General features: G+C 40.9%; 1 protein-coding gene across 3 annotated transcripts in view; it reads left to right on the top strand.

Annotated features, from left to right (window-relative positions):
• rarga (retinoic acid receptor gamma a) overlaps nt 1-17,740 on the top strand; it is a 102,105-nt gene that overhangs the window by 28,555 nt on the left and 55,810 nt on the right. For all 3 annotated transcript variants that reach the window (XM_061903319.1, XM_061903317.1, XM_061903316.1), the window contains one exon: nt 3,997-4,354. In XM_061903319.1, coding sequence (XP_061759303.1) covers nt 4,186-4,354 — 169 coding nt within the window. In that variant the 5' untranslated portion in view covers nt 3,997-4,185. The remainder of the gene's footprint in view (nt 1-3,996; nt 4,355-17,740) is intronic.

Here is a 17,740-nt window from a genome sequence, read left to right as displayed (position 1 = left end):
AGTGAACTACACACTGTGTGGCCGGACGCTTTGCCACAGTGCGCCAGGGATGGAAAGTCCCCGCAGTAGCCTGGAACCCTCTCGTAACCGGCCGGCGATGCTGCTCCTCCTCGCCTGTTTGGTCACTTGCAGCCTGCTGTGTGCCCCCCAGGCTCAGGGGAAGTGGGGAGGGCCCCTATGCCCATTTGGCCCTGGCTAACAAGGGATGAGGTCACTCCAAATTCCCCTCATCCCCCTTATAGCTCCAGACGGGCTGGCGAATGAGCCTACCACAGGACCCGACATAAAACATAAATGGCTCTTAAAAAAGCTTCTGGACTGATGTGGCTCATTAAAAAACACTGGCGCCATCTTTTTTTTTTCATTAATTCATTATTGTGTTGTGTGTGTGGAGGAGAGTAAAATTTACTGTGTTCTATTTTAGAAGGCTGCGTCTGTCTGCTCCTTAGTGTTTTCTTTATGAGGTCCTTTCCTTCTATGTGGTTAATTGTGCTAAGTTTGCATTCTTGGAGTATCTTCAGTAGCTTAGAACTCTTTTGTATTCATGGCTGCAATACTGGATGAATAGATGGATCAATACACTCTTGTTTACTCCTGTGAGAAAACAAAAGCCTCCATCCTACTCACTTCTCTTAGTGCGCAGACAGATTTTTCTGCCTTTCAAGAGCGCATGAGGCGGTTACCCAAATGGGCCAAACACATCATGCACACGCTTTTTGATTTCCCATCTTTCATGGTACATCTTGTCCCTTTAGGCCCACTGCAAAGTTATTTTTTTGTTTGTTTGCCAGCGTGTGCACCCGCTGACCCAGCCAAGCTCTTCAGATGGTTATGGACAAGGGTGTGGATTGGCTATAGGGTCATGATTATAGAGAGGGGAAAGAAAGAACTGAAGGAATGGAAAATAAAGATGGCAGTATATGGTTGTGTTGGCAGGATGGGGGTTGGTGCCTATTGACGGCTGCTCCTTCCTGAAACGTGGTCACCCGAGCCTGCCCGGGCCCAGGATGCACATGTGGAACAGTTTACTGTAATGGAACTCTAAATTAGTGGTGGTTTGAAGCTGCCTGTAGCAGTAGGGTGTAATTAACTGGCTCTGTTGAAAGAGAGAGAGAGCCAGAAAGAGCGGCGGGGAAGGAGCCAGAGCCCTGGAAAAGACGCAAGGGTGAGAGGTGCGTGTGTGCGTGTGTGTGCGCTCACACATGTCCTTTTTTTCTCCAAGTGCTTGATTGCATGTGTATTTCAGACTGTGCTGTACACATTAAGTGTGTTGGCCTTTTTTCTCATCGGGGCATGGCGCCGCCTCACAGTGCCCCCCAGTGCCCAGACTTTGTCACTGTATTTGATCTATTTTTATTACTGGTACTTTTTTGTTCTCCGTTCAACATTAGATCTCACACACCACTGGGTTGTTTACACAGAATGCATCATCATAATACCCTCCTGACTTCTCCTCCAAATTCACAAGCCACAGCAGTACCAAATTCCTTGGCTCTGCTCTTTTTCAAAGCCACATTTAAAAAAACAAGCTCATCACGCCACCCACTCATATAATCACGCGAGGGGAGCGGTCTGCAAAGAAATGAAAAAAGAAATGGGAGGCTCTATCGGGTCTTTTTGCCCTCCTGTATTAACAATCAGCGGTGCAGCATAACCGCTTCCTTGTCCGTAATTGAGGCATAGCTTGTCTGTGCCCATACTGTGCGGCGTCAAAGTGACGAGCGGGCGGGCCTGCAGGAGTTTTTAGCCAAAATGAGTCTGTGGGATGAGGGCCTTACCTCAACAGAAGATCGTTGGAAATGACAGCAGCAATCAGTGAATCTCATTTTCTGCTGCCCCCCCGTGCTGTGGACCCCGTGTCTGGGCCTCTGGTCCGGGGGGAAAGCGTCAGAGGGAGAGGGAGGCAAACTGCTGTGCTAGGCTGGCAGCAGGAACAGAGGAACTCTTTATAGCAGAGTTCTGGTGATTTAAATCATATGGCATAGCCTGGAATCAGTGCAGAAGTCTGGAAGCTCTTCAAAACTGAAGGAACAAGAGCACACTCTTTTTTTCCCCCATCACCAATCCAACTCTTGCTATTCTGTCTTTAACGTTCTCCATATTCTCTCCAATCTCACCCGGTCATATTTATCTGTACAAACCCCGTTTCCATATAAGTTGGGAAATTGTGATAGATGTAAATATAAACGGAATACTATGATTTGCAAATCATTTTCAACCCACATTCAGTTGAATATGCTACACTGACAACATATTTGATGTTAAAACTGATAAACTTTTTTTTTGTTGCAAATAATCACTAACTTTAGAATTTGAGGCCAGCAACACGTGACAAAGAAGTTGGGAAAGGTGGCAATAAATACTCATAAGGTTGAGAAATACTCATCAAACACTTATTTGGAACATCCCACAGGTGTGCACGCTAATCGGGAACAGGTGGGTGCCATGATTGGGTATAAAAGCAGCTTCCATGAAATGCTAAGTAATTCACAAACAAGGATGGGGCGAGGGTCACCAATTTGTAAGCAAATGTCGAACAGTTTTAGAACAACATCTCTCAACGAGCTTTTGCGAGGAATTTAGGGATTTTACCATCTACGGTCCGTAAAATCATCAGAAGGTTCAGAGAATCTGGAGAAATCACTGCACGTAAGCGATGATATTACGGACCTTTGATCCCTCAGGCGATAGTGCATCAAAAACAGACATCAGTGTGTAAAGGATATCACCACATGGGCTCAGGAACACTTCATAAAACCACCGTCAGTAACTACAGTTGGTTGCTACATCTGTAAGTGCAAGTTAAAACTCTGCTATGCAAAGCAAAACCCATTTATCAACAACACCAAGGAACGCCGCTGGCTTCGCTGGGCCCGAGCTCATCTAAGATGGACTGATGCAAAGTGGAAAAGTGTTCTGTGGTCTGACAAGTCCACATTTCAAATTATATTTGGAAACTGTGGACGTGGTGTCCTCCGGAACAAAGAGGAAAATAACCATTCGGATTGTTATAGGCGCAAAGTTCAAAAGCCAGCATCTGTGATGGTATGGGGGTGCATTAGTGCCCAAGGCATGGGTAACTTACATATCTGTGAAGGCACCATTAATGCTAAATGGTCCATACAGGTTTTGGAGCAACACATGTTGTCATCCAAGCAACGTTATCATGGACGCCCCAAGCTTATTTCAGCAAGACAATGCCAAGCCACGTGTTACAACAGTGTGGTTTTGTAATAAAAGAGTGCGGGTACTTTCCTGGCCCGCCTGCAGTCCAGACCTGTCTCCCATCGAAAATGTGTGGCACATTATTAAGCGCAAAATACGACAGCGGAGACCCCGGACTGTTGAACGACTGAAGCCCTAAATAAAACAAGAATGGGAAAGAATTCCACTTTCAAAGCTTCAACAATTAGTTTCCTCAGTTCCCAAACGTTTATTGAGTGTTGTTAAAAGAAAAGGTGATGTAACACAGTGGTGAACATGCCCTTTCCCAACTACTTTGGCACATGTTGCAGCCATGAAATGTATTTATTTCTTATTTGCGAAAAAAATAAAGTTTATGAGTTTGAACATCAAATATCTTGTTTTTGTAGTGCATTCAACTGAATATGGGTTGAAAAGGATTCGCAAATCATTGTATTCCATTTATATTTACATCCAACACAATTTCCCAACTCGTATGGAAACGGAATTTGTATGTTTCTTCTTCTCACATCTTTATCTGTTTTATTTCCTAACTGTCCTCCTCCTCCTCATGTTCTCATACCTGTTAGCATGAAGTTTGCAGATCCTTAATGCATTAGAACTGCAGATGCACTTTTCCCCGTCCCAGAGCGAGGATGGATCAAGAGTGGATGCGAGGTTAAACATGTTTGTGGTCCCAACAGAAACCATTTGTTTATCATGTTCATGCCAATCACAATGATTTATCCTTGTGTTTTATGTGGTGAAATAAGCAATAACACGTCTCTTGCTCTCTCTATTTTCTTCCCCCAGAAACGTGAACTGGATGTTTCCGATGAAGAGGAGTTTGCTGTTCCCCCACTAAACTAGAGGCCTCTATCCTTACTCATTTCTTCTCCCACATCCTGAGAGCCTTCAAGTGGACACGCAAATCAACTTGACCGGGGGATTTCTAAGGGTGACGTTCCCTCCGACCAGTGGGACTGCCGGTGCGTCGTCCCCATGGCTACCAACAGGGAACAGCAGGTGGGTCACATGACTCCATACCCACCTGCGGTCTACCCCTTTGCCTTCAACTCCATGAGAAGCCACTCCCCCTTTGACCTGTTGGCCAACAGTACCCTTTTTGGAAGATTTGGCGCTGACCTGCCCAAAGAGATGGCTGCACTCTGTAAGTTCTTCTCTTTTCTGGACGTGTTGAACTTTTCCTTCCTCTCATGTTTCATTTTCCATCCTGGCCCTGGCAACATACAGTTTAATATGGCCGCCTAACTTTTAACAAATTAGAAAATCCATTGGAAAGGGAAAATATGGTTACTTAAATTGCAGTTCATTACATGTAATTTAGTAGTGATGGAAAAGTTGAGGGTCCGCTTGTGATATAGAATGAATGAACAGTATCCCACAACGAAAGCATGAGAAATACAGTGATTACACTTCCCAAGCGGTTAGCACATAGAGGCTGGTATATGGTGTGGTTTGTGTGGCCACAGGTTCTGCATCTGCGTCTGCGTGCAAGTGTGTGTATGTTCGAGCCTTGCGGGGCTTTTAGGGCAGGCAAGCCATAAGTCTGCAATTAGTGACAAAACAACATTCTTCCAGTGTGAGTTGATGAGTGCCCCGAGCAACGGCAAATATTCAAAAATATGGAGCACTTGTAGCAAGATAATGGACATATCAGACTAAGATGTCCTTTTTTTTTTTCAAGAATGTGAATTTAAATCCCAGCTACAAACTTAGGTTTTGAGGTCGTCATTCAGATAGTCAGTCCTGATGTGTTCTGCTGGGTTGTCATACCAAGCATAACCACAAGAGGCGCTGTTGTCCTCTTGAGTGCCAGGTTTAGATGATGTATGGGAGACATGAAGCACAAAGGAGATTGTTGGCAATCTAGAGTATTTTTTTTTTCTGAAGCAGCTCTCACACACACTGAAGTACTGCTAGTTTATTTTATTAAATTCACTTTAGAGACTATAATGAATCTGCTACACTACTGGCAATTTGGGATTGTTTTTGAACAAAAAAAAGACAGGAAAAGTAAGGGAAAATTTGTTCAGGGAAAGGTGTGCTGAATTATTTAGAATGTATCTGGGTACAGTAGCAGGTGGTGGTAGAGTGGATGCTCCAAATTGGTGTGGGTGGCAACAGCTGAGAACCCCCCACCCCCCCCCCCCCCCCCCCCCCCCCACCCACACACACACACACATCCCCACCCGTTCCTGTGTAAGGATACCCACTCCCCCTCCTCCTTAACCACAGCATGCCTGAGCACCTCTCCAGCCTTTCAGCCGTCAATCAGTACCTCACCCCCTCCTCGCAGACGCTGCCCACCTAATCCTCAAGGTATTTTCAACAGAACGCAAGCAGGAGAGAAAGAGAACGAGGGAGGGAGAGAGAGAGAGAGAGAGAGAGAGAGAGAGAGAGAGAGAGACAGAACACCTGGGGGTGATGTCGTAGTGTGGTGGAATCCAAGAACACACCCTGCAAGGAAAAAATGCCAATATACTCACTGAGCAATAGACACCCTTCCTTCCCACTCTCTCCCCTGGACTCGCACAGCACGTCTTTCATCTAAAAACTAAAGCAGACCTCCCCTTGACGTGGCTAGATATCCCAGTGTGCTGATACATGGGAGTCTTTTTGTTGTTTCTCAGTGGCATCAAACAAAAACAAAAGTATCAAAGGACAAGCTTGCTCTGGAGGCTTCATAAGTGACCGTTGGTACTGACACATTTCCACGCTCACAAGGCTAAAGCAGCGCAGTCATTTGGACTAAGCTCTCTAGTCCAGCTTAGACAAGGCTGGGGTCAAAGTTTAAGTCGGGATCATTGTTAGCTTTCCATCGGCTTTTGAAAATACAGTAAGAACTTATGCCATTCTTGGCTGACATCAGATTTAGGAATACTATTTGTTTACATTATATTCTACCTTTTGACATAGGGCTGGGCGATATTGGCTTTTATTAATATTGCGATATTTTTATGCCATATTGCGATATACGATATATATTACGATATTTTGCCTTGGCCATGAATGAACACTTGATGCATATAATCACAGCAGTATGATGATTCTAATTGTCTACATTAAAACATTCTTCTTCATACTGCATTAATATATGCTCATTTTAAACTTTCATGCAGAGAGGGAAATCACAACTAAGTCAATTGACCAAAACTGTATTCATTAAATACTCTTCATTCTCTCACGGGTGACTTTTTAAATGAAATAACAAATTATTATTGTTGCTACCTTTTTGTAGTAACACTTCCGCTGCATACTTTGCATTGATTGATTGAAACTTTTATTAGTAGATTGCACAGTACAGTACATATTCCGTACAATTGACCACTAAATGGTAACACCAGAATAAGTTTTTCAACTTGTTTAAGTCGGGGTCCACGTTAATCAATTCATGGTACAAATATATACAATCAGCATATTACAGTCATCACACAGGTTAATCATCAGAGTATATATATTGAACAGCATATTGCTGTTACCATGAATTGATTAACGTGGACCCCGACTTAAACAAGTTGAAAAACTTATTCGGGTGTTACCATTTAGTGGTCAATTGTACGGAATATGTACTGTACTGTGCAAACTACTAATAAAAGTATCAATCAATCTGCTGAATATCTTCCCACTTGGAGCCAAACCACCGCCAGATGATGGACCACCTGCTCTTTATGTTGGACATTTATTGATCTTCCTCCATTTGTGATAAGTTTCGCACCATCTCTCTCTCTCTGATCGGCGAGAGCTATGACGCTAGACTCGCGAGAGTATGTGACGTATGTAAGAAGGCGGGCTTGTTTTCCGTATCTGTCAGAATGAGAGACGAGGAGTGAGAAAGAAACATCTTTACCATGAATTGATTAACGTGGACCCCGACTTAAACAAGTTGAAAAACTTATTCGGGTGTTACCATTTAGTGGTCAATTGTACGGAATATGTACTGTACTGTGCAATCTACTAATAAAAGTATCAATCAATCAAAAAAGCCTGTTGTGTAATGCCTGTAGCTAAAAGCAACTCGACCTGCATCAGCTAACGTTAGCATGGCTAACGTTAGCCGAGAGCGTGTGACGCTACATGCGCAACAGTATGTGACGTATGTAAGAAGGCGGGCTTATTTTACGTCTCTGTGAGAAGGAGACGAGAAGGAGTGAGACACGCCAGTAATGTAATGCACGCAGCTTAAAGCGACGGTGTGAGAACATATAATCGAATATTACGATATAGTCATTTTCTATATCGCACAGAGACAAACCTGCGATATATCGTATATATCAATATATCGCCCAGCCCTATTTTGACATGACATGGCCTGGAGAAGACTGGTGTGATAAAATGAGCTTTGAATTTATCAAACACATAAAAACACTTATACAGGCACATCTACTGCAAAATAAATGTAATTTTACCGTACACATGGACCACTTAAAGGCTGTGTAAGTTTTTGCAGTTTAGTTTTTGATTAGTGTCACCAAAAGTTCACAATATTTTGGCAAATTTGTGTTTTTTACCCGTAAACCATGATTATCAAAATTTAAATTAAAGTGTTTCACTGTGTATGGTCATTCTCTGGAATATTATGGTTTCACTTTTTTAATTAAATGAGTGAAATAAATTAGCTTTCTGAAAATATTTAAATCACGAATATTAAAAGCCAGATTAAATATACTGTAAAGCAGGCATTTCCAACTTGTCCGCAGGCCCATATTTTATTACCCCATACATAATTTCAAAATTGTGTTCGCGCACCCTCGGAAGCTAATTGTTAAGTGTCTTAGGACAATATTGAATCCTACTCAGACACTAACTATGAAAACAGTGCAAAAACAAAAATGACAGCACAACAAACACACATTAGGCAACACAAAGAGCAACTTCCTTGAAAATAGGCAAGTTGAAGTGTCTTTTTGTATATGTTATGTATCACTAAATTGATTTTAAATATAATGTAGGCATCACTGTATATGTAATATATACTATATTGATGCACATATCATAGTATAAAGTCATTTTATTGTGGGTCAAAACAAATCCGGAAGTGACGTCATTTCTCTATTACATAGTTCATGTAATAGATAGCTGCGCGTTGATCTAAAAAAATTGTCAACGTCTACTCTATGCTGCAAACAGTCCATTATTCAAACTATAAACACACTTGTTGGTTAATATGCAAGCTACAAAATGTTGATGGAGTATTATTTGGGCTTTTTGAATGGTTATTTATTGGATTTTATGGGCGAAATAGTGGAGCTCCCATTGGTGGACCTTTATTTACTTTTATTTCGTATTTAAAATGCCCATCCATCCATTTTGTTTGTCTCGTTTGGGGTTGCGGGGGATGCTGGAGCCTATCTCAGCAGCACTCACATTAAAAAAAAAATCCATACTTCGTCATGTCTTTCATAATGATTGTGAACGATAGGAAATGTTTTTATAAAAAGTGCAGTTCCTATTCAAAGTACAAGTAGAGTGGAAAAAGAAGTTGCCTCTATATTGAGGCTATTGTCCTACTTACCTGATGTATGACCCTAAAAGACTTACAAAGTTAGTAAATAGATATGATAAAAATAGTATCAATCTCTGTGAGACTCCGAAGCCATTTTGAGAGTTGATGAGCAAGCTAGTCATGTGATCCGTGACGTAGAGGAAGGAACCACACATCCCTTCCCCATCAACAATAGTGCTAATCAAGTAGACTTTGTGAGAGCCAACAACTATTACTTTTGGAAAAATTATGATCCAGGACCTTATATTTTTGAGCCCGAACACAAAGAGGATGAGCAATAAGTTTTAGAAGCTGAGTGATGAATGCAGTTTCATTGTGACACTAGCATCCGCAGAATTGCAAGGGGCTAAACATACAAACTCATCAAAATAAAGCATAATAAAAACAAATATTTGCTGTACAATTTCCATTCTCGCTGTGATGCTGACCGACGGGACTCTCACATAATCCTGTTTAGATGAAGATTCAATCACAATCCTCAGAGAGTTAAAAAAAAAAAAAGTTACCGCATTAGCTTCTTTTTCGCCACCTCGAGGCATGTCGAAATCGCATTAAATATAATATAGAATTAATTTTTACCAAGTTTGAAATGAAGCAGAAGCAGCCGCAGGCTCAGTGGGTCAACAATAGCAGTGTGGGCTAGCATTAGCTCACTGCTATCAATGTGCTGCTAAAATAGGCCGTCTCCATTAGCACTTATTGTAACAATATCACTTATAGTTGATTAATTTTCATGTCACGATGTTGGTGGTTTGTAGATGTTTTTTTAAAGGGTTTTATGGACGCAATAGATGACCCTTGATGTTTTGACTCAATTGTCAGCTATTTATTTACAATTTCGAAAGCATAAAAAAGGCCAAACATATGTGTTCTTGACTTGAGATTGTGAATGATAAATAGCACATCTCTTTCCAATTTTTCTGTATTCTCAATATGACTGATCTGCTGACATGGTCAAGAGGGCAGAAGCATTTGTCTCATGACGTCTGAATCTAGGGAAATTGCCAATGACATTCAGAGCGGAATTATCAAAACGGCCGTGTGAATTTGTGGCATTTTGTGACTTTGAGACGGTGTTTTCACATATTTGGATGATTGTAAATACAACTCGATATGGTTTAATGGATACAATGAAACACAACTAAGCATTAAGTCAACTTGTTTTTTTCATACTGGTACTTTTAAAGCCTTTTAATTTTAATTCTAATATTCTAAAATGTTCTTTAAATGCAATAAGTAACGTGTGTTAATGTATCATAAGATTTTTTGATAAAATTAAGCCAATAATTATACTTTTTGTGGTCCCCTTAACTTTATATTAAAAAGCATCAACTTATCAATATACATTTGGGTACCGGTAATGCTACCAACATATTGGTGTCGGGTCAGCCTTACTTGTGACAGAGTGAGACATATTTTTGTGAATTATATTTATATAGCGCTTTTCTCAAGTGACTCAAAGCGCTTTACATAGTGACACCCAATATCTAAGTTACATTTAAACCAGTGTGGGTGGCACTCGGAGCAGGTGGGTAAAGTGTCTTGCCCAAGGACACAACGGCAGTAACTAGGATGGCACAAGCGGGAATCAAACCTGCAACTCTCAAGTTGCTGGCACGGCCACTCTACCAATCGAGCTATGCCGCCCCACATCGTGGCTACATAATATATTTGTGCCGCATACTGCTAGTCAAGGAAAAGACGATGGTGAGGAAACTTGCATAGAGAAACAATAATGTTAGAGATTAAAAGTTAGATTTACGCGATTAAAAATATAATGTGCGAAATATGAATTAATGAATCGCGGATTAAATTAAGATCGCACTCAAATAAAATAAAAAACTGTACAAGAATACATTTATATAAAATTCAAATCATCATTTTTGCAATAAAGTTGCAATTTTATGAGATTTAAAATGATTCTTTTAATTGGACTGTTGAGGATATGATATAGACAATGAAATTAGGAACTGGCAAATACTTGTTATTAACCCATCAGAAATATGAAAATTCTGAAAAATAAGAAAAGAAAAGAAAAAAAGTATTAATTTTTATATGATGGTGCAGTCAAATGATTATTTTTTTCAAATTTTGATTTACCATGTCAAGGTATTACCCCTTTGCATAATTTAAATACATTTTAAAAATACCTCAATATTTGGATAGAAATGCAACCTTATTGTCATGATGTCATCCAGGAAAACATTTTAAATATTTTACTAGATATACATATTTCGCTCAAAACTTGATACCAGTTTTATCAAAAGTCCCACCTGGGAGTATTTGGAAGCACCATTTCTCAAAGAGCACACTAGTCCGTGTCTCCTCACTCATCTTTGCATTTTTGACGTAGGCATTGACCTGATCACTGACCTTAGATCAACCTTGGATATAAATCCGAGGTTGTCTCAAGAAACATGCACTAATTTGCATGATTAATCTGTGTTTATACTTAGCTAATGCAAAAATGTTTATGACTAATCACGTGAGTTAACTTGTAATTTTTTTGGGCCTAAAATATAATTAGCCAGTGTTTTATTTTTTTAGCTGTAGTTGCCCTACAGTTTTGACCATCACACAACACTTTGTCAGTTTTAAGGGTCAAAGGAAGATGGAGCAAATTGCACATATCAAAACATCAAGTTGTAGTAACCTGCAGCAAGGAATGTTATAAGTCACTTTACTGAGCGCGCCGTCTTTCGCCACTCTCTTAAACGTCAATGCGGAGAACAAAAGGCTTTGGTTTGGACATTCCCCAGGCCCTGTTTTTCTTCTCCTTCTGCTTCTTCACCAGGAGCTGCCTTAACAAGCCTACTCATTGTTGTCAGGCGCGTCCGTGGGCCTGACTGTGAAAATACCTTCCACATAAAGGGAGTAGAACTGCAGTTACTTCTCTCTCTCTCTCTTTATCTCTCTCTGTCTCTCTCTCTCTAGGACTGCATTCTTGACCAGCTTCATAGCTCCGTGTATAATTTTCGAGGTGTCAACAACTATTGTTGCGTATCAACAGGTTGGAGCACCTCCTGCTACTGGGCTTCGTTGCCACCAGTCTGTCTTTGGTAATAGCTGTTTTTTCCACAAAGCTGGGGTTGAAACTTTTTATTGATTGAAACTTTTATTAGTAGATTGCACAGATCAGTACATATTCCGTACAATGGACCGCTAAATGGTAACATCCGAATAAGTTTTTCAACTTGTTTAAGTCGGAGTCCACGTAAATAAATTCATGGTATGGTGGATGGCTAAGGTGGACTGTGTTTGCACATGTAGTGAGCGAAGCTCTGGTCTCATGTTTAAATGCTGCTGGGAGCCAGGTAGACTGTGTCTAATAGCGAGGAAAATAATGTATTCATCCATGAAAGTCTTTTTTTTGTGTACTGCAGCGGAGGCCAGTATCAGTTGATCCCTGTCATTATGGGAGTCCTTCAAACAAACAGTTGGAAGCCCATTAAGGCCACTTACTATGAGATAACATCGCCACTGAGCCAGTGAAACACCTCTTTAAGCTTTCGCCTATCAGGACCGGAGCCCCGGCCTACGAGCCAGCCACAGGGATGTTTTGAAAAGCTGTTTGGTCATTTCCCTCAGCTCACGTAGCCAAAACGGAATTCTGAGGTCTCCAATTTACTATAGGTTCCATTCACGTGACATCACCGGCTCATTAACTATGTAACACTCGAAGTGGTGGGACAACGAGCGTCTGTTGTCATAGTGTTCTGGGTGGCCTTTTTCCTTTCTCGAAGACAAATGCTCTATGCCTGTGTTGTTTTATGCAGTTGGAACTGTTTAAATTGTGAAAAAGATACAAGTTTCTTCAGAGTTCTTCGAGAGATAATCAAGACGGGCAAAAGAGTGCGAGATTTTGTGAAAACAACAAAAAAAAGTGGCATGCACTCCAGTCCAAGGGAGCAGAGTCGAAGAACGCGCACGATTGAAGTGATCACTTTGCTAAAGGTTTATTTGATATACCTTTAACATTTGCTATGTCCTTTTTAGGTATTATCTTGATATTATTTGTATTTCTTAAACACATATTAGTTATGATTGTTTTGTAAAGCACCAACTCAGCGAGTATAAATAAAAGAAATCAAATGTCAGCAAAACTTAGTCTTTTACCAAAAGCTACAGTCATAAATGAAGCCGTCAGCACATAGACAATGTTGACATCTTTGATTATACACTGTGGAGAGGGGGAGCCGACGGTCCGGCAGAGCGGCAGGGCACCCTGGAGCTTGGCCCAAGATGGCGGCGAGTAGGTGGCGAATTCGAGTGAACGGCGAGGCGGGGCGTGCCGGGAGCGACGCCGCAGATGAGATCAGGTGTGTGGATCGCGCACCTGGACACGATTAAGATATCTCCTCCTTATGTGGGGAGAAGGAGGAGAGAACGGGGCAGAAGGAGTTGGAGAGCCCGCAGCAGCACATGCAGTGCACGAGAGACGGAGAGCAAGACGCAGACGACGGGGGCGGCTGAGAAGCGACCAAAGAGCTAGCAGTGGAGGAGGAGCTGAAAAGAGACCCGACCTACAGACAAGCTTGATTGAAAAATAAAGCAAGTCAAACCTGATCAAGAATGTCCTTCCTTGGTGGTCCATGGAACCCACACGACAGCGAGAGTCTGTCACATACACTATATTGCCAAAAGTATTTGGCCACCCATCCAAATGATGAGAATCAGGTGTCCTAATCAATTGGCCTGGCCACAGGTGTATAAAATCAAGCACTTAGGCATGGAGACTGTTTCTACAAACATTTGTGAAAGAATGGGCTGCTCTCAGGAGCTAAGTGATTTCCAGCAGGGAACTGTCATAGGATGCCACCTGTGCAACAAACCCAGTCGAATGCTCCAGGTTACCAAAACATTTTGGAAAATTCCATGCTCCAAACCTTGTGGGAACCTTATGAAGCGGGCCCTTCCTCTTCCAACATGACTGTGCATTAGTGCACAATGCAAGGTCCATAAAGACATGGATGACAGAGTCTGGTGTGAATGAACTTGACCGGCCTGCACAGAGTCCTGACCTGAACCCGATAGAACACCTTTGGAATGAATTACAACGGAGACTGAGAGCCAGGCCTTCTCGACCAACATCAGTGTGTGACCTTACCAATGCGCTTTTGGATGAGTGGTCGCAAATTCCTATTAACACATTCCACAATCTTGTGAACAGCCTTCCCAGAAGAGTTGAAACTGTAATAGCTGCAAAAGGTTAAAAGAACATCATATTGAACCCAATGGCTTAGGAATGGAATGGCACTTCAAGTTCATATGTGAGTAAAGGCAGGTGACCAAATACTTTTGACAATATAGTGTATTTTGATAAAGATTGCAAAAAACATGCACACTCGTAACGACGCGTGCAACAGCAATAAGGCAACAAACATGGCTGTATGATTTTTTCCGAGAGTCTTGTAACCTATTTCCTTGACCCAGCCCCACACAAGTTTGAGTTTTCATCTTTTTTGCCGTGTAGAATGACGTCTGGAGCACCAGAAAGTTCGACATGTCTGGAAAAACGACAGATGGATAATCCTGGAACTCACTCGACAAATATTTTTTCGATAACGTTTAGGGATGGATTCCGTTGCATAGTTAGACTTTTCGCTCGTATCTGCTTTCTGCGGTAAAATCTAAGCTCCTTGTGTACTCAATTAATCTCCCACTGTTTTCTGCACAATAGCCATGTTGGTTTGATGGCCCACCACTTTGTTCACTTCTGTTTAAAAGTCAAGTGAATAAATACAACCTAATGAAAGCCTCATGTCAAGTTTTATGTCCAGTGACCTAAAAAAGGAAAACAAACATTGTATTATTAGTCTTGTTGAATGAAACTTATGTTACAGCCCTTTGAGACACTCGTGATTTAGGGCTATATAAATAAACTTTGATTGATTGATTGATTGAAATTTGCATAAACCTGCTAAGTTGTGCCTCTTGTGGACACTGGAGGAATCGTTCTGTTTAATTTTATGCTGCATATCGACTGGAAGAGCTCATGCCCACACAGATGCACTGGCATAAAGGTATTGCTGCAGGCATAAATGCCTATTTGCACTTCACCATTTCTATCTTTTGATAGAACAAAAATGTGACCTTTATTTAAAATCAGTCTTTGCATTTCCCAAACAAACAACCTGGATTATGGAGCTTGGGTCGTCACATGAAAGTGCTTTTTTGTGGGAAATGTGGTTTGACACAAAATATAAAAGTGGATATTGAACTGGAGGCAAAGGACTGCAGGAAAATATGTCAAGTGTAAAAGCAAAGACTTATCTGACAAACAGCACATTGTAGTGATTTATTTATTTGAATAAAAATTGAAGCACTGTGTTTCAGCCTTGCCCGAGGTAGCTGTCAGGAGCATACATTTTGATTTATGTTGATGCATATTTTAGCGGTTATGGAGCACACGTGTGTATTTGGGACCATACATTGAACTGTGCAGCAGGGACAAAACAATGAGCTCAACTGTACTAGCCCTCACTTCCTTTAAGCTCCCTTTACAAGCCAGGTTGACCCAACGCCCCCCTGTGCTCTTCCTGCACCAAGCTTACTAGCTGTGTTGTCACCTTGCTTTTTCAGAGCAAACTGCTGCAGGACACACAATATTTTAAGTCAATCCATCTCAGACTACTGTTGTCTGTCATGATGACATTTACTGATTTATTAGATTTATTTGAGGGCAATTACAGTGACCTCATCCTAAGGGGTAAAGCTCACAATTGACCTGATCTGCAAAAATTCCACAGTAACTTCAGGAAAATATTTGGCACTTTTGTACATCTCTTCGGTTGTAGTGCAGTTTAATACAACAGTGCTCATCACCTGACCTGTGTTTTCACATAAATATGTACACACATTAAGTATCCCAACACACTCTAAAGCAGGGGTGTCAAACTAATTTTAGCTCAGGGCCGCATGGAGGAAAATTTATTCCCAAGTGGGTCAGACTTAAAAATAAAGACAACTTTAGATTGTTTTCCCTTTTTTAAAAATAGTACAAACACATTCTGAAAATGTACACATTACAACTAATGCTCTTGGCAAAACACCTCTTATTTGAAAATTATGAGGAAGAAACTGGTGCAGTTTCAAAAACACCATCCATCCAACCATATATTTTCTACCGCTTGTCCCTTTTGGGATCGCGGGGGGGGGGGGTCGCTGGATCCTATCTCAGCTGCATTCGGGCGATAGGCGGGGTACACCCTGGATAAGTCGCCATCTCATTGCAGCAAAAACACCATGAAGAACACAATGAACTCAGACTTTGCCTCAGTATATTTACAAATCCATTTTATTTTAAACAGCTCATGTTTAGCATTCTCATGTTGGCAGTTCACCATTAAAGAAGTTTTTGGAAAAGCAATCAAGTGTTTCCTCAAACCACCATATTGTGACATCCACAACACATTCATTTATCATTTAAATATTACAATTATAATTAAAACAAAACAATTATCAAAATGTCACCATAACCAAAATCAAGATAACATAACTACAAACTTAACCAATATGAACATAGTACATTTAAGTGTGAAATAAAATAGAACAAAAAACAAATGTAGAATTACATTTTTAAAATGGAGTTCAGGGTGCACAACCGTGCCGTCAACCAATTGTGAGTGCTGAACGGAAGTCTAACCAATATGATGGTCATTTTGACTTAACTTTTTGCATCGTATTGTTTTGTTATTTTATCCGTTGAGTGGATAATTTACAAAGAAAGAAAGTATTGTGCGTTGATACTCCATCAGTCTGCTGCCATCTGTTGCCTGCCACAACAGGAGCAGCTTGTACCTGTGCTGAATCGAGTAGCAGTAGCCAATCCAAAGGGCGCTTAAAGTCAGCTGACACGTCATCTTTAAACAGTGTCATGTGTGACGTGGGTTACACTTGAAATGCCATTGAAACGTCCAGTGGATACATTTTGAACAGCAGTTTATTTCATTTGAAAAAATTGCAGCTCATTTTTGTACTTATCAAACTCATCCTGCGGGCTGCGGCCTGAATCAAGCCTGATACGGCCCATAGGTGGTACGTTTGACACCATTCCAATGCAGGAGTTGAATCAAAAATAGTGCTGTCAAAAGACTATACAGATATTTAAAATCTTATCAAACACATTAAAAAAATGTTTGGTTGAACGCAATAGGGGATGCTGTAGCACAGTGATTCTCAAACTGTGGTACAGGTACCATTAGTAGTATGCGGGCTCTCTTTTGTGGGACGCTAAAGAATCACTTAATTAAATATTGTAATGTGACAAGTTTTAATTTTCCTACATTCAAACAGTGTTATTGTTCAAACTGTGTGTAATGTTACAAACTACTTTTCAAATAAAACCATTGCTTTGTTTTTAATATACATGGTGTACTTAGGCCTACTACAATACCGTATTTTAAAGTTGGTCATTATGGTGGTACTTGGCGAGCCAAGTGTTTTCTGAGGGGGTACTTTGTGGAAAAAAATTGAGAACCACAACTGGAGCATGTTGCGTAATTTTTGGTTGTATGATTTTGTCAAAATTATTATTAATTCACTTGATAATTTACTTTTAAAGGCCTACTGAAACCCACTACTACCGACCACGCAGTCTGATAGTTTATATATCAATGATGAAATCTTAACATTGCAACACATGCCAATACGGCTGGTTTAGTTTACTAAATTGCAATTTTAAATTTCCCGCGAGATATCCTGTTGAAAACGTCGCGGAATGATGATGCTTATGATGACGGGTGCGCGTGACGTCTCGGGTTATAGCGGACATTTTTTTCCAGCCCGATCCAAGCTATAAGTAGTCTGCTTTAATCGCATAATTACACAGTACTCTGGACATCTGTTTAGCTGAATCTTTTGCAATTTGTTCAATTAAAAATGGAGAACTCAAAGTAGAAAGATGGAGGTTGGAAGCGGTGCACTGCAGCTGTCTTTAGCATCACAAACACAGCGGGTGTTTCCTTGTTTAAAATTCCTGAAGGTGAAGATTTACTATGGAACAGAGCGGTCAAGCGAACATGGATCCCG

The sequence above is a fragment of the Nerophis ophidion genome, linkage group LG06 (genome assembly GCF_033978795.1).
Source record: "Nerophis ophidion isolate RoL-2023_Sa linkage group LG06, RoL_Noph_v1.0, whole genome shotgun sequence".
Lineage (NCBI taxonomy): Eukaryota > Metazoa > Chordata > Actinopteri > Syngnathiformes > Syngnathidae > Nerophis > Nerophis ophidion.
Note: the sequence above shows the minus strand (reverse complement) of the source record. Positions and strands in the feature narration are given on the sequence as shown.